Source organism: Neophocaena asiaeorientalis, unplaced genomic scaffold (assembly GCF_003031525.2).
Source record: "Neophocaena asiaeorientalis asiaeorientalis breed wild unplaced genomic scaffold, Neophocaena_asiaeorientalis_V1.1 scaffold523, whole genome shotgun sequence".
NCBI classification, from domain to species: domain Eukaryota; kingdom Metazoa; phylum Chordata; class Mammalia; order Artiodactyla; family Phocoenidae; genus Neophocaena; species Neophocaena asiaeorientalis.
The window spans coordinates 1,586,669-1,604,855 of NW_020175436.1; the positions used below are offsets into that span (position 1 = coordinate 1,586,669).

Consider the following 18,187-nt stretch of genomic DNA (forward strand, 5'->3'; position numbering starts at 1 on the left):
TCTTTCCTATACAACATCCTGTCATCAGTAACCAGCAGGGTGATGGCGATGGTGGGTGGAGTAGCCATTTGGTAAAGCTCCAGCTCCCCAGGAACTTCAGGTTTGCTTCTCCAGGAGGAAGCTCCCCTGCAACCCAATAAAAAGTCCTTTCAGTACCAGGCAGCCTCCCAAGAATGCATTTCATGTTTAGAAAATCCCCAGGTTCTTCCTTACCTGAAACTGAAATCAATCTTCCTTTGAAAATCTGTTGGATGAAGAGTCTCTTAATGCATTTCCACCCCAAGGATCTAGAGTTAACCTTATCCCAACATCCCTACAACAGAAATTGGTTGCTTTTTAGCAGGAAACCTAGAAAAAATTTTGCATAAATTATGCCCTGGAGAGTTTCACAAACCACAGAGCAAAGAGCTGGATTCAGTCAGGCCCCTCTCAGAGGCTCTGAGTGGAAGAGAAGCTGAAAAGCCCCATCTAGCCTGGCAAAAATTACTTCTCATATGGCTGGGAGTCTCCCTCACCAGAATCTCTCTTCATTTTGAAATTATTTCAAACTTATAAAAAACAGTTGAAAAAACAGTCCAAAGAACTCCCATATCACCTTCACCCAGATTCCCCAATTGTTCAAATGTACCATTTGCCGTATGTAGTAGCTCTGTCTCTTGATAAACACACATACGGTATGCCCACTATCATTATTCTCTTTCTGAATTATTTGAAAGCAAGTGGCAGCAATACTGCTCCATCACTGAAAAGACTCCAGTGTTTATTTCCCCACACAAGGACACTCTTCTACAGAGCTATACTGTGACCATCTAAATCAGGAAATCACCATTGCTACAAACAGCTCTACCATCCAAAACATAGAGCCCATTCAGATTTTACCAACTGTACCTACAATGTCTCTTTTTCCTGTCTGGTCCAGGAACACACATTGCATTGCGTTGTCATATCTCTTTGGTCTCCTCCAATCTGGAAGAGTTTCTCAGTCTGAAAGAGTACAGGCCTTTTATTCTATCAATCTCTGAGGAGACCCGTCACCCAGGTCTCATGACTAGATTCATCATGAACTCTTAGCAGGGATATCTCAGAAATGATGCTATACCCTTCTCAGTGTATCAAGGTGGGAGGCATGTCCTGTTTACCTTGTTCTAACGCTGGTGATGTTAACTTTGATGACCTGGTCATTTGTGTCTGCCAGGTTTTCCTTTGTATTTGATTAGTGTCTGAAAGGAGATACACTAAGACCGTGTCAATGTCCTATTCATCATCAGACCTCCACCCTCCAGTTTTATCATCCATTGATGAACCAACTGACACTGAATTTGTTGCCAAATGGTGGTTTTCTATTTCCATCCTTTCTTCTACATTTACTAGTTAGCAATCTCCTGGAAAGAAGAGCATCCTCTTCTCCCCCATTTATTTATCTATCTGTCCTAGATTCTGTTTTATTCAGTGGATGCAATCCATTCCTACCATTATAGGCTTCAATGCTTAGGTTCTCCCAGACTTGGCCCGTGCCAGCCCCTGTAAGCTGATACTGCTTCCTTGTTATATGTCTCCTACATTCTCTAAACACTTCCTTTTTTCTAGCACAAAAAGATATTCCAGACTCATCTTGTACCTTCTTTGCCCCAGCCCTGGAATCAGCCATTTCTCCAAGGAACCCTAGATCCGTTTAGTGGAGAAGGGTATTTGGAAAGTAAGACTGGGTGCTTGGTATGCACTTGACTATCAGGGTGTCATTGGTCCCAGGCTTTCTCAGTAAACAAACCTCTCTCTCTCTCTCTCTCTCTCTGTCTCTCTCACTCTCTCTCTCACCAGGAGCTCTCACCAATGCTTTTAATTCCACTTCCTAACCTAAGGTTCCTCTCTATTCTTCCTTTCTCTATATTTCAAATACTTTCTCCAACAGTAAGAAACCTATTTCCCATTATCCTCAATATATTGACTCCTTTGCTCAAGCCACCTGTATGTAACCAATTTCCTAACCACTCCAGACCTCTCCGCCCCTGGCCCCACCTTCTCCTTTGATCCGCTCCTGGCTCTGCAGCCACTGCCAACCCCTTAGCCTCACTAATTTGACCCCTGGGCAAACCACCACCTCCAAGGGAAGGAAAAAAGAAAAGGAGATAAAAAGCAGAGTTTTGTTTTGTATTTCCACTCTTTCTTTGTTTTTACAAAAGCACCAGAATCTATAAGAGATTGCTGTGTTAAAATAATGCTAAGGTTTTTTGAGTATTTACCTTGTGCCAAGTTCTGTCTTAAGGGGTTTTATCTAATTTAATCCTCGTAAGACCATTCAAAATAGACACTGCTATTTCCTCCATGTCACAGATGAGAAAACTGAATGCAGAGAGCTTAAATATGTTGTCCAAGGAAAACTAGCTACGTGGTGGTGGGTGGATGGAGCACTTGTAGAGGTTTGACACCAGGGCTTGTACTTCTGGCTATTGCTGTGTTGCATGATGGCTGCCTGTGACTTGAAGGGAGCTCTCTGCTCCCCAACCCTCTCCCATCTGCAGAGAAGACAGATTTGTTCATTAACATACCACATAGATTTCAAAACTGGTGTAGCTTGGCTGGACTAATCTTCCCACATAGAATAATGATAAAATCTGGACAAAATAAAAAATCAAGTTCTCTTGAAGATCCTGGAGAGAGACCACAGCAAAGCAGAAGGAAAATCTGCTCTTGAGAGCTGAACTGAAAAGAACGAAATCTGCAAATTTGTGGCTTTTGCCTAATGGCACTTTCCAATCTGGGAGGGGCTAGAGGGGCAGAAAGCAGCAGCCTTACAGGTTTGAAGTGTAAGAGGATAGAACTTGGGGCTGGCAGAGTAGCCAGAAGATTGAGGAAAGTCTTGGAAAGCAGGGATCCACAAAGAGGGTGAATACCAAAATAGAAAATTTAATTTAATTTTAATTTACAGAAGTATCAAATAAATTTAACAAAAGAATAAATTAGGAATAAATTTAACAAAAGACCTGCACAACGTATACACTAGAAACTACAAATCATTGCTGACAAACATTAAAGACGAGCAAAATAAGTGGAAAGATATACCATGTGTGAGGATTGGAAGACTCAGTGCTGTTAAGATGCCAATTCTCCCTCGCTAAGCTATAGATGTAACACAGTCTCAATCATAATTCAGCAAACATTTTAAATAGAAAGTGACAAACTGATTCAAAAATGTATATGGAAATGCAGAGACCCAGAATAGCACAATAATCTTGGGGAGGAAATGGTGGAAGGCTTACGCTGTTTGACTTCAAGATCTCCTCGAAAGCTACAGTAATGCAGACAGCGTGGTGCTGGCATAGTGCAGACACAGATCAATAGAACAGAACTGAGAGTCCAGAAATAGAGCTAAACTTATATGGCCAATTGATTTTGACAAAGACAACAAAATAATTCAATTGGGAAATGAAGGTCAACAACCAATGTTGAATAACCATAGATCTTTATGAGAAAAAAAATGTATTTTGACCCCTACCTCACACCATACACAAAAGTTAATTCAAGATCAATCACAGAGCTAAAGGTGAAAGTTAAAACTATGAAGCTTATAAAAGAAAAGAGAATATCTTCATGATTTGGAGGCAGGCAAAGATTTCTTAGACAGGATGCAAAAGGCACTAACCATAAAATAACATTTTGATAAATGAGACTTTATCAAAAGATGCAGTTAAGGAAATAAATAACAGGCACAGTACAGACCTAGAGAAGATATTCATAAAACATATACAAAGTACTTTTAGCTAGAATGTATAAGGATCTCCTACTTCAATAAACACACGCACACACACTCACACCCAAACACAAAGTGGGCAAAGAAGTTAAACAAGTACTTCACAAAGGAAGACATATTAATGGTCAATAAGCAGATGAAAAAGTGCTCAATGTTGTTAGGTACCAGGAAGATGCAAATTAAAAGCTCAATGAGATTCTATGCATACCCACTAAAATGACTAATATTAAAAAGACTTGTATAACACCAAATGTTGGTAAGGAGGTGGTGTAATGGAAATCTCATATATCACAGTGGAAATATAAAATAGAATAATCTTGGCAATTTCTTATAAAGTTAAACACTTATCTACCTTTGACCTAGTCATTCCTCTCCTAGGTATTTGTCCAAAGGAAATGACAACATACATACACAAAAAGACTTGTACATTAATGTTCATAGTAATTTTATTTACAATAGCCAAAAATGAGAAATAGCCCAGGTATTTAGCAACAGGGGAATGAAAAATATATACTAAATGATTCCATTTATAGGAAGTTCTACAACAGGCAAAACTAAGTAAAAGTGGGAGGAAAAAATCATTGCCTAGAATTGGAGGTGGGAATGTGCATGAAGTTTGACTGAAAAGGGATATGAGGGAACTTTCTGGGGATCTGGAAATCTCTTAATTGGTATGTGGGTTGCACAGGTGTATTCATGTGTCAAATTGTATAGCTAAAATTTGCGTGTTTAAATTAATATAAATTTCACTGTAAAAGAAGAACTGTAAGAATTGATAATAGTTGAGTGATGGTTAGGGAGTAGATGGTGTTGTAGAAGAAGCAAGAATGGCAGAATGTTTAGTAATTGTTGAAGCTGGGCGATGTGTACATGGGGGGTTATTATACTATTCTACTGACTTCTGTTTTCTTCACATATATTTGAAACTTTCAATAATCACAGGGGTCCCAGTTCTGGGGAAACTAGACTTTAGTTATATAAGTTTCAACTTGGGTAGGGAAGTCTCTAAGTTTAAAAACACCAGAGCCTGGGACTCCAGTTTGGGAGTCTATATGGAACTGACATGGGGGCTCTGGATGGCCAAGTGGACAGGGAAGTACAGAGGGTGAGTGGCAAGAGAAATGGGTGGAAATAATGACAAAATGGTCAACTTCACAGTCTTGAACTCTTCCTATTGCCTGTGTCGCTCTCACTGTAGGTACCATTGATCACAGCCTTCTTCCTCATTCCAGGACCGAAGTTCTGATTCCTGTGCTGATTTGTTACCGCAGTTAACATCTGCATTTTGTGCCTCACTTTCCATCTCAGAGCAATACTTGACTTCTCTGATGGGCATTGGCTTTCCTAATGGGGAAGGGATTTTTCAAGCTTAGGGTCTTTTAGCCTCACAACTCCATAGAGTTAAAGAGGGCTGACAGGAGGCAGAACTGGACTAAGACATGTGAGTGCACAGGCTGAAGAAGAATTTGGTGTTCTAAATATTAGTTGGACATTTTATTAGTGAAACTAAGAAGAAACTGATTTTCTCCTAAGAAAAATGGTATACCTTTCTTTTTGTTCCAATTAAGGAATTGATTATATTTGATTTACTACATTGGACAACTTCTTGGGAGATGTAACAAAAACATAAAATTTAAATAATCCGGGGTCACTGTTCTTCCTGATCAGACAGCAACCCACCCTGCATTGTTCTGCCTTTGGGCTGGTTGTATATAGGCTAGGTGGCATGTGTTGCAAAGATACTCAACAGAGATTAGACAGTGCTTGTGAGTTTTTAAATTTGCCTTTGAGGGTACTTTTTGCTCCATCAGGAGTGGGCTTGATTCACCAGTTACACATGGAACCACATGAGAAACCTGAGTTAAAGTGAAACCAATGTGATTTCAGAACTAGACAGGACCTTATAGATGATGGGTTTCCAGGCAGCTGCCAATGGACCCCCTCTTAATCCAGCTCTGGCGCTAGGCCAGGAAGCTATGGCATCAGGTTGTGGGGCAGGTTGGCTTCTGGTCAAGAAAGCAGGAATAAGGAGAGCACCTAATTTCTTGTCAACACTCTATTTCCAGTGGCCATGCTTCTTGTGTGGGAGTTGTGCCATTTAATCCTTAATGCAAGTCCTGTCCTTCTATCTTGCCCAGCCCACCTTCCCATTAAGCAGCTTGGTCTACTACAAGTCCTCAGAGTCCAGTGGCTCAGGGTTCAAAATCCCAGCTTAATTCCAATAAGCTGTGTGACCTCCCTCAGTTTCCTCATCTGCCAAATGGTGATGTGACACCTGCTCCCCTGTGTTGCACAGATTCAATGAAACAATGCATGCACGGTGCCCAGAAGTGCCTACTGCAGATGTTCAATAATGCTGGCTGAATTGGGAACCATTCAGAGGGTCCTCCTTACACAGAGGATGCTGGGTTTGATTGGTTTGGTTGGAATGAAATACAGAAGCACAGAATCCATGTTCTTTGCCTCACTGCGTTTTCCCCTTGGCTTCTCCTGTCTCCTCTCAGTTCCTCTATCTCTGTGTCATTTTGCCAACTTGTCCATTCATCACGTAGAGCCTACTGTGTACCACGCCTTGCACTAAGTGCTAGCGAATCAGTGATGAATACAACGTTAAGTCAGAATCCCACCCTAGAGAATCACACCTCCAGGGCCTGCATGAGGACTGTGGGGGCCCAGCAGGTGCACCCCTGAGTCATGCCCCCTCTCTTCTCCTCTGTAGGAGGTCATCACCTCCATCCTGCTGAGCGGGCGGATCGGGCCCAACATCCAGCTGGCGGACTGCTACGGGCTGAGGCTGAAGCACATGAAGTCGGATGAGATCCACTGGCTGCACCCGCAGATGACGGTGGGCGAGGTGCAGGACAAGTACGAGTGTCTACACATGGAAGCTGAGTGGAGGTAGGAGAGGAGCCCTGTGCTCTCAAATTGGGGGGGGGGGAGGAGGTCCTTTCTTGGAGCACTTCCCAACCTCTGAGAATATTCTAGAACGTCGCAGTGGCATTTTAGGTTGGTCCGTCTGCAGTGTCCAATGCATCTGTTTGCTAAGAGCTAATATGGGCTCACAGCACATCCCCATCCCAAGACAGATATCTAGGCACAGCCCTAAACAGGATGCCGTTGGCACTATGGAGAAGGAAGAACAGAAGTGCGGGGAAGAGGGAGAGCCAGGCCAAGGGCTGGTCTGTGAACCGAAGGTAAACAGCTACCATCAGAGGGAGAAGATGGAGAGTCAGAACTAGCACTGACCACCGTGTGCTGGCCAGCCACCCCTCTGTCCTTCATGGTCTTCCAGCCAACCACAGAGGAAGGAAAGAGGAGCAAGTCCCCAGTGGGAGGCCAGGAGCTCCACGGGCAGCTCCTGGCATGACCAGTTTCCCTGTGTCAACCAGAGAGTCTGAATTTCCTGTCCCAGGTATGACCTTCAAATCCGCTACCTGCCAGAGGACTTCATGGAGAGCCTGAAAGAAGACAGGACCACACTGCTTTATTTTTACCAACAGGTAAAAGCATTTTATCTTATGGTCCCCATGGTCATATGACCATCCTCTCCTGGGGAGATGGAAAGACAAAGCTTAGATTTTGGAGGTCCCATTCCAGGAAACTTCTCTCGGGGACATTCCTTTGTCCCTGGTCAGCTGTCCAACCCTGCTTCCCTCACAGCTAAGGGTTGGCTAACCCCACCCCATGGGCACAGCTCCTCTTGGACTTTCCTAGTTGCTTTTTCTAGTGCCCAGGAGACCTGGCTGGGGAAGCGGGCAGAGCAGGTCCAAAGAGGAGGCAATAGTCTTAGCAGGCAGGCTCAGCCGTCTGACACACCTGGTATCTACCCAGCTCTACCGCTTCCTAACCTGGTATCCCTCGGGACTTAGTTTACCTGCACGAGGCTGTTTCTTCTTCTGTGAAACTGGGATGATAGTAAGAATACCTACTTTACAGAGTTCATGTGAAGACCTAATGATAGCATTAGCTGGTGCTGGTAAACCAGCTCTCTGATTTGTAGCACTTGCCAATTTCCATGGTGTAAATACTCCCATCGTGGTCTATTTCAAAGTACCAATATTTCAACCAGCTTGCGAAATTTTGGAAAACTTAAATAACTAGCTTCCATGAGCTGATTAGAGCTGCTCACCACACCCCTGGCTATAATGCACGTGCCCAGAACGGGACCCGGCAGGGAGTGAGTGCCGGGTACAGGGAGTTGCCATCGTTGTTTCCTGCCTGGCCTTAACCCCCTCCTACACCTCCCTCCTGGTTCACTAGAGACCAAGCCAGACTTTTCTTCTACAGTGGATGACATCTGTCACCACTTACCAACAAGGCTTTGGATAAATTACTGAGTCCTCCCCAAATTCCCAGCATCCTTATCTCCAAAATGAGGAGTGGGGGAGGGGAGCCTAAACTTCCTGCCTCCTGGATCCATGAAAGAATGTGCCGTGAAAGTGCTTCAGAAACTCGAGGGCCTCAGCCTGAACGGGATCACCACTGCCCAGGGCTCTTCCTGAGCCTCCCCTCCTGCCCTTCATCTCCTGCTACGCATTTGTGCATGGCTGGGGGAGGGGGTGAGAGACAGCTCAGGGCGGCAGGATGGTGATCAAAGCACCCACCGTCTCCTGGGGCCCTGCTCATCTCAGGGAAACAGGGAACAGGGCGGGAATCTGAACTTTGGCCTTTCTCCCTGCCAGCTCCGCAATGACTACATGCAACGCTATGCCAGCAAAGTCAGCGAGGGCATGGCCCTGCAGCTGGGCTGTCTGGAGCTCAGGTATGTGGCCTCAAGGCCTCTCCAGAGTGGGTGCCTGCACCTCCCCTCCTGTACTGGGCACTTGGCCAGCTTGGACTTTCCTCCAGCGTGGGAAGCAAGAGTGGGTATGTGACAGCTGGAAAGGGACGAGCTGTGGCCGACAGAGGGTAAGCCCCCGAGGTGCTCAGCGTCTGGTCCTCGGGAGAGAAGTGCCAGCTCCCTCTCTGGCTGGTGCCCCCTATCTTCCTTTGGCTGCCATCCAAGTGATCCAGTAAATGTTTCTTGGAGCACTGGGCAAGTTTCTGGGAGATATTTGAATGCTGGGATTCCGTCTATATTCTTCACTGCTGCACCCCCTGCTCCAGTAGGTGCTAATAGATATGGACAAAGTTAGTAAATCATCCGGGGAGGCCCGTAAACTTACAGTGTTTGGGAGGTGACAAGTGTGTCTACAACTGATCATAATGCAGCAGAGTGAAATAAGCACCACATAGACACACATATAGGAGCCAGTAATCCCGCCCGAGGACGCCAGGAAGAGGGAATGTGAACTGGTCCAGGAAGCAAGAGAACGATTTCCATCGGTAGATACTGGGGGGAGCTGGGAGGTGGGGGAGGGTGCACTCTGGGCTCAGGGACCAGTGGAAGGAAAAGAGCAGACTGGAGGACCGTGGGAGATGAGCTTAGGGAGGTGAGTTGGCGTCGATGGTGGAAGACTTTGAATGACAGTCTAAGAAATAAACCTTATTCTTGGCCGTTGGGAGCACTGTGGACAGAGGAGGAGGATGTTAAGGCCATGCTCTAGCACTTTCTCAGCCAAAGCAGCACCGTTCACTTTCACCATCCACCAGGATCCATGACCCATTCTGCCCTCTCATCACCTTTTCTGTACCCCTTGTCTGTCCTAGAACATAGTTCTGAAATCTGATTGCAAATCATAATCACCTGGGAGCTCATTAAATTAGAGATTCCCTAACCCCACCCTTGGAAACTCTGGTTTAGTAGATGTGGGTGGGACTTTGGGACATGCTTTTTTTTTAAATTTTATTTAATTAATTAATTAATTCATTCATTCATTCATTCATTCATTCATTCATTTGGCTGCGTTGGGTCTTCGTTGCTGTGCGCAGGCTTTTCATTGCAGTGGCTCCTCTTGTTGAGGAACATGGGCTCTAGGCACACGGGCTTCAGTAGTTGTGGCTCACGGGCTCAGTAGTTGTGGCTCGCAGGCTCTAGAGCGCAGGCTCAGTAGTTGTGGCGCACGGGCTTAGTTACTCCGTGGCACGTGGGATCTTCCAGGAGCAGGGCTCGAACCTGTGTCGCCTGCATTGGCAGGCAGATCCTTAACCACTGCGCCACCAGGGAAGTCCCAGGACATGCATTTTTGACAAGTCTTCCAGATGATTCAGAGACAGTTAGCCTCGTATGAGGTGATGGTTCCAGGGTGAGTCTTGCCCTATTTGTGACCTTAAAGGTATAGAGAATAGGACTCTGCTGCTACTTCTGCTAAGCTGGGGGGCATTGAGGAATTCTGGCTCCCATCCTCGATCTCAGAGAGAGTGCTGAGGGGTCCCCCAGGGAGAGCCATGGGATGGGAAGGGAGGGCTTCTGAAACTGCTGGCATCTGTGACAGAGTAGGTCAAGGACAGCCTTGGAGGGCTCCTCCTTGCTTTCCTACTTGGTGGCTGTCTCAACAAGCCAGGGGACACAAGGGTTCCCTGCACAGAGGAAGTCTGCACCCCTGATGCCAGTTGGAAGACAGACCACCTCGCCGCAGTTGGCAGTGGTCCTGGGAGTTGCGTGCTGCTGGTTCGGGGGCTCTCCGCGAAGTTTACCTTATCACATGTGCCATTTATGCCTTCCAAGACCATCATAGCATTGCAACTTACTCACGCCTATCTTCTCCTCTGAAATTAGACAACTCAGAGAAGCCCACCTTTACCTTTTTGTTTGTGGATCTCATACCCAGAACTCCAGTGTCACTTTGAGACTCTGATCACTGAAGTCACTATCAAAATACCATCACTTAGTAGTAAAATAGCAACATAGAGAAGACCCATGAGCATCCTAGTTCATGTTCTTCTTTCCTCGAATCACTCCCAAACTATCATTGGTTGTAATAATAATGACTTATTATTTAGCACCAGGCACTGGGCTAAATACACTGGAGGACAAAGTGCGCCAACTGACCTGGCTCCATTTATAGTCTTAAAAGGAGTGGATAGTCTCTTGGTGTTGACTGTCTTATCAACTCAGGATTATTCCAAAACTCATGCTTGTTTTACGACAGGGATGTATTATTTCACATCTCCCCTAGCCTGATGAGCAGAGACAGATAAATGTTCCTATTCTTACGGGCTGACCTTTGAGATAAAACTTATATATTCGGGAAAGGATATGGAAAACACCTATTTTGTAAACTTCATAGATTTTCAAGCCTATAATTTTTTAAAGTTGAATACAAAGCTATCCATTATCATGGACTATTTTAAAGTCAAGTTATGACTATTTCTAACCAAGAGAGACAGATACATTTCTGAAAATCAGGCGGTAATGCAGAATTTTCCAAGGCTGTGATTTTTTTTCCTGAAGAGGTTCCAGAGTGCAGTCTACCTACAGATTATGAGGAAAAGTCCTGTTAACATTGTTGTGTCACCTGCCTACCGATAATATGGTGTCACCAGAAAAAAGAAAATATATTCTTTCCTAGCTTAAGAAAGAAGTATGGTATATGCACAAGATATGAGATTACCAAGATGAAACCTCAATGGACTCAAGTCATAGCGAGGCGCCATTGGGCATAATGATGAAGAGCAAAGGGTCTGAAGCTGGGCTGCCTAATTTGCATCCTGGGTCTTCCACTTACTGGGCAAGTTACTTCATCTCTCTGTGTCTCAGTTCCTTCATCTGTAAAATGGGAAGGATGATCATGGTAGCAACCCTACAGGCTTGTTATGAGGAATAAATGAGTTAACATATTTAAAGTAGTTAGAACAGTGATAGAGACAGTATTCACTAGTTATTCATCATTTGTACTAATTAATTTTTTCTCTTTACCTTTATTTTGTTGTTTATTTACTTTAGTTGACTTTATTTTTTAGAACAGTTTTAGGTTCACAGCAAAATTGAGTGGAGGGTACAGAGATTTCCCATAAACCCCTGTCCCCATCAACATCCGCCACCAGCATGGTTCATTCATTACAACTGATGAACCTACATTTACACATAGCGATTACTCGAAGCCCATAGTTTACCCTAGGGTTCACTCTTGGTACTGTACATTCTATGGGTTTTGACAAGTGTACAGTGACAATGTATCTACCATTACGGTATCTTAAAGAACAGTTTCACTGCCCTAAAGCTCCCCTGTGCTCCACCTATTCCTCCCTCCCTCCCCTCCCAACCCCTGAAAACCACTCATCTTTTACTGTCGTCATATTTGGCCTTTTCCGGGATGTCATATAGTTGGAATCATAATTAATTTTTTTTGTTGATTTACTGGAAGTGCTTTATTTTTTATTTTTTGCGGTACGCGGGCCTCTCACTGTTGTGGCCTCTCCCATTGCAGAGTACAGGCTCCGGATGGTGCAGGCTCAGCGGCCATGGCTCACGGGCCCAGCTGCTCCGTGGCATGTGGGATCTTCCCAGACCGGGGCACGAACCTGTGTCCCCTGCATCAGCAGGCGGACTCTCAACCACTGCGCCACCAGGGAAGCCCCTTACTGGAAGTGCTTTATAAATGCCAAGTATTTTCTCTAAATATCCCCCTATGAATTAAAGTGTGAAATTCATGGCCCACATGCTGGAGCACCCTCCCAGTCTGAGGAACCAAATAGCCTCCCCCTCACCAGAGACATCCAGGACTATTGTCCACTCCCAGCAGAGCTCCAGAACACTCTGACCTAAAAACTCAGAACGAATGTGTAACCCAACAGTAGTTAGCTAGTAACGGATAATAAGAAAAGATTAGAGAAAGAACACTCAGCTTGTTTCAAAAGGCATTTTATCTCACAGTTGATTTATAAATGTTCGTGATAAGTTAATACTTGTATTGCTTTTCTTTACTTTCTGCTTTCCTTACCTGAGTATCAGTCAGGGGCCTGTGCCTGCCCAGAGGCCCCGCTGTCCACCTGGTGTTTGCCAGTCACAGTGGCGGACCAGGCTGCGGAGAACCAGCCAGGCACTTAGAGGGTACTCCGAGCAGGTGCATTCTCATTCAATGATGGCAGTCGGGGCAGGTTGGGGATCGCTGACAGCAGCTGAGACGGGGCTCAGCCCAGAAGACTGGGAAGATGAGTCTCAGGCGAGAGGGTCCATCTGATGAGGAGGGCGGGACTGCTTCTCCCAGACATCTCAGTGATGTTCAACCGCTCCAAACATTAGGGAGGGCTTCCCTGGTGGCACAGTGGTTGGGAGTCCGCCTGCCGATGCAGGGGACACGGGTTCGTGTCCCGGTCCGGGAGGATCCCATGTGCCGCGGAGCGGCTGGGCCCGTGAGCCATGGCCGCTGAGCCTGCGCCATCCGGAGCCTGTGTTCCGCAACGGGAGAGGTCACAGCAGTGAGAGGCCCACGTACCGCAAACAAACAAACAAACAAACAAACAAACACATTAGGGACACAGATCACAGCACACTTGAGTGACTGGGCACCTTTGTCAAAAGTTACACAATGCATGATCTTTAGTGCATGAGAGAAGGGCCATCAGTGATATAGGCAGTAAGCTGGATTTCTAGAGATTGGGATGGTGTAGATGTATTATCTTCCTTTTTCCTAATAAAAAATTTTTCTACTCACCACCTCCTTAATCATTCTAAAACTGCTGTTACTTTTCATGCCTTTTAATTCCTCGGTGTTCATTTCCAAATTTGTTCACCTTTCCATTTAGCCAACCCCAATTTTTTTTTTTTTACTAAGGCTTATTTAAATACCCTAGTCCTCAGAATTCTTTCATCCATCCCTAGTCTCAAAACTCATTCATTCATTCATTTGTTATTGTAAACCAGGAGTGACATTAACAGACCGCTGTCACCTGGGACTGGGAAGCAGATGTCACCCCCTCAGTGGGTAGTGCCTCCCCTCTGTGTGGAATACTCGCCTAGTACCCCTTTTCAGCCTGATAAACTCTTCTTTGTTCTGGCAGCTTTAGAAAATGCACTGAGCCAGGGTTGCCTGCTTGCCCTCTACATTCATAGAAAACCTCAGAGGACACCTGTGAAATGTTGGCAATAAGCAGGGTGGCCCTGGGCTCTTCCTGCAGAGCAGCCTCAAGGGTCTTTCCACCTCGAAACCTTCCCCTTCCCTGTGCCCACCCCGCCCGTCCTACCCTGCAGGGATCTGCCGTACTTATGCGGCAGGCACCCAGTGGTTCACATCCACTAGGTCTGAAATCTATCAAACCTTGGAACTCAGGGTTGGTACCGCCTTCACGTGGCACGTGATGAGAGCACAGTTTGCATTTGAATGAATGGATAACCCTGAAAGATCTCAATTCCTCTTCTCTGGTGGACACGTGCTAACATTTATTCTGTTAGAATCACATAACTGCGTGCAGCAAGCCAATTCGTTCAGTTACCTGGGAGTACATTTTGCAGCTCACTCAACCCAGGAGGAAATGCGGGTGGCCGTGCCGCCTGTTGTGGAAGCTGCACGGGCGTGCTCTGAGGTTTCCTATGAATACGGAGAGCCGCAGGGAACACTGGCTCAGAAAACGTTCTAAAGCTGCCATGATTGACTGGAAATTTGGGATCTTAACTGCAAGTGCCTTCGGGTGGAAGTAGGAGGAAAACGATCTTCCATCCAGGGAAGAACCTGGATAAGTTCCTCGTGGCCTATAACTGAATGTCACCCCTGCTCACCTGTTGTCTGATTTCCGGAGTGCAGATCTACCCTTACTCAGCTAGAACAGTCCTCCAGCATCTGCAGTCCCGCTCTGTCAGGCACCTGGCAGCAAGAAGTGGGGTTAGGGAAGAGCCACTCTTTCTAGTTTCCCAAGTTCTCCCCTTGGATCAGGTTCCCAGGGGTTCCCAGCCTCAGCAAGGGGGACATTTGGGGCTGGATAATTCCTTGTTGTAGGGGCCATCCTATGCATTGTAGTATATTTAGCTGCATCCCCGGCTTTTACACATTAGATGCTGGTAGGACCACCCCTCATCCCAACCAGCTGTGACTAAAAAAAGATCTCCAGACATTGACAAATGTTTCCAGGCTGGGGAGAGGGTGCAAAATTGCCTCTGGTTGAAAACCACTGAATTAGACCATTGGAAGGTCATACACTCAGACCACATTTAGTCAGGCCCTCCTACTCTCACATTTACTGAATTGTGCTTTAATGTTATACGATTGGTATTTACCAAAATTGCAGCAGGAGGAAAAAAACCATGAAATTGGCTTCACATTTTTTTGGTAGAATGAGTGTTACGACTATTAGTTTTCTTTCAATCAGTGGTTTTTCACACTTTTTAATTTAAGAAATGCAGTCCTTGTTTTATGATTAATATTATCTCCTGATGAGCTAGGCACTTGGTGAGGTTTTCTGTCCACTACCCTGGCTGCCAGGACAACCAGCCCAAGGCACAGATTGGCACATTTTTTATCTCATTTACCTCATTGCCTGGTTTCTTTCTAACTCTATTTTGTTTAAATATGTTTCAAAACTGTATCTTAGGGACTTCCCTGGTGGTCCAGTGGTTAAGACTCTGGGCTCCCAATGCAGGGGGCACGGGTTCCATCCCTGGTCGGGGAACTGAGATGCTGCATGCTGCACAGCATAGCCAAAAAAAACCCAAAAAGAACAACAGCAACAAAAAACGAAAAAAAAAAACTGTATCCTTGCATCTTTTCTTAGAAGGAGATAGACTTAGAAATACATTTCAATATTGTGAAATATAATTCAACAGTATTTACTGAGCTGTCATTAAATATTATTACTCATTTTAATGTACTCATCTTTGATTCTATAAGAGAAATTTCATGTAAAACTTTTTATCTTTTGCTTTCCCTCCATTCCAACTGCTGGCATTTGAAATAACTGGCCCTGCCCCAACTGGAAAGAACTACTTGTCTTCCTGTGGCCCTCTCACCACAGAGCCAATTTTTCTTTCTCATTCTTACTTTGCATCACTTTTTGTCATCTGAGTGAAGCAGTTGAAGTAATTGAGGACAATGCCCTGGTGTGTGTGTGTGTGCGTGCGTGCGTGCGCGTGTGTGTGTGTGTGTTGGGGACTATAAGAAGAGAACGGACCATAATGAAGAGAGAAGTGATGATAAAAGAATTGCCTTCAAGTATATGGCATCTAAGAAAGGATTAAAGTTAGTCTCTGTAGCTCCGGGAGCCTAATGAGAGGACAGGAAACGAAAGAAGAACTTTCTACATAGGGGAAACGTGTAGCCATGGAGGAGGCCATCTCAGCAGGGAGTGAACCCAGAAAACTCGTGCATTATGATGGTTTGACTAATCTCACTGCCTTAAATTTTTTTCAGGTAAAAAGGGTAATACCTGTTCAGTGTGGAGTATTTGGGACATGTAGAAAGGGGGAAAAAATGACTAAAATCATTTGAAATTTCATTAACCAGAGATAACCTCCATTAGCAGGGTAGATCCAGTCAGGTTTTTTCCAATGCATTTTTTTCTCTAAAATTGAGACCATAATTATTAAAAGATAACTACTTATCTTGATTGACAATATATTCAAAAATACCATTTATTAAAAATTGTTAAGGACATAGCACTACATGTTTTAAGTTTTTATTGGAGATCTCTTCTGTGATTTCATGCTTTAGATATTCTTCTCAATCCCATGATTTGGGAATACTTCCCTAGCTTTTCTTCTAGTTTTAAAATAGTTTCATTATTAACATTTTCCCCTTTAATCCGTTTAGAATAAATATTTAGAATAAAGTACGAGGTGAGGATCTAACCGTACTCTTTTCTAAACACTGTGAATTATGTAAATGTATTGCTTTTGGATCATAAGTTGCTTGCCCCTCTCTGCTCTAATGTACAATCAAGAGTGGGACAATGTCTGCAACAGTTGAAGAAATTACTAGACACAGTGATCCAAGCAGGGAAGGGAGGATAACACAAATGGGGACATTGGCTATTTGATCTCCACTTAATTGTTATAAATACATAATACATTAAAAAAAATCTTCATCAGGACATACATTTTAAGAGAAAATGGGACTTAAAGAATATGTAAAACAAATTAATAGATGTCACCCCTGGTGGTAGGATTATGGATTATTTTTATTTTCATATTCTGTTCCATAAGTTCTAAAGCTTTTCTGTGTACTATTAATACATTTAACAATTATTTACATACACACATATACAGAGATAGCAAATGAGGGAAAAGGAAATCACAAAGGGAACCCAAAGCCTAAAGGTGGAGGTAGGTGTTCCTTAGCTGCTAAGTCAAGTGTTGGCAGCCTTGGGTCATTTATTTTTAGAGGCCACTGGTAGAAGCACCATCTTCCTCCTCTGCCCAACAACTGTGTTGTCCCAGAGCTGGGCCCCCCAGAGCACAGCTGGAGTCTTTTCTAGGAAGGAAACTTGTGGGTTTTCCTTTTCTTCATGGTTTTCTAAATATCGAATTTTTCGACTCTCCTAACTTTTCCCTCCCAGTGGTTCCCAACGGAACAGGGGAGGGGGCTTCTAGGCCAACATGTGGGCATTGGGTGACCCGGCTCCGATGGCCCCATTCCCCAGCCATCAGCCTCTCCATGGCTTCTCTCTCTCCAGGCGGTTCTTCAAGGACATGCCCCACAACGCACTGGACAAAAAGTCCAACTTCGAGCTCCTGGAGTAAGTCCTGGGACCGGCCCCAGCCTCTCCTCCCTTCCTTTCCTGCTGCCCTGCTCTTTCTGCCACCCCATACGCCCCCTTATCCCCAGACCACAGCCAGGAAGGACCTGTCTCCCTGGTCCTCCCGCCTTTCCCTGATTGGCCAGAAGTCCTGGGTTGGGGATGAAGGGGAGTCAAATGGTGCTTTTCTCCCCCTTCTTTCAGGAAAGAAGTGGGGCTGGACCTGTTTTTCCCAAAGCAGATGCAGGAGAACTTAAAGGTGAGGAAACCAGTGGGTGAGGAGCTCAGAAAGACTCCCTGCGTGTCTCCTTTGTGTACACCCTAGGACTAGAGCTAAAGGGATGGGGCTGGGGGTAGTCAGGGAAGCCAGGGGTCTGCACTGCCTTGGGCCATCTGGACACAGGACCGCTCCATCCAGCGGGCCCTTTCTGTGGCTGGGAATCAGGAAACACGGCTCTAGTTCCACATCAGAGGCCAATTAGCTTCGTGGCCTAAGCACCGGGGATGTCATCTCCCCTGCCTCCCTCCCAGGGCCATGGTGAGCTCTCTTGAGACAACAGATGTGCACTTTGGGTAAGACATCACCACTGCCCTCGTGGCAGAGGCCTGGGGACCATCCTACAGCAGCAGGCAGGCTTGCGGTGAGATCGTAAGGGAAGGAATCAGGCCCCGCTCACCCCTGCCCCTCTCCCCCAGCCCAAGCAATTCCGAAAGATGATCCAGCAGACGTTCCAGCAGTATGCCTCGCTCCGGGAGGAGGAATGCGTCATGAAGTTCTTCAACACCCTCGCAGGCTTTGCCAACATCGACCAGGAGACCTTTCGCTGTGAACTCATTGTAATGCCACGCTCTCTTTATTCTCTCCCTGACCTGAATTCCAGGCCTCTCAGGCAA

At 45.3% G+C, this 18,187-nt stretch overlaps 1 protein-coding gene across 3 annotated transcripts in view; it reads left to right on the forward strand.

Annotated features, from left to right (window-relative positions):
• The window catches only part of PTK2B (protein tyrosine kinase 2 beta), a 138,718-nt gene that overhangs the window by 95,400 nt on the left and 25,131 nt on the right, over positions 1-18,187 (forward strand). For all 3 annotated transcript variants that reach the window (XM_024767720.1, XM_024767719.1, XM_024767721.1), the window contains 6 exons: positions 6,468-6,646; positions 7,161-7,248; positions 8,431-8,510; positions 17,231-17,293; positions 17,498-17,552; positions 17,990-18,130. In XM_024767720.1, coding sequence (XP_024623488.1) covers positions 6,468-6,646; positions 7,161-7,248; positions 8,431-8,510; positions 17,231-17,293; positions 17,498-17,552; positions 17,990-18,130 — 606 coding nt within the window. The remainder of the gene's footprint in view (positions 1-6,467; positions 6,647-7,160; positions 7,249-8,430; positions 8,511-17,230; positions 17,294-17,497; positions 17,553-17,989; positions 18,131-18,187) is intronic.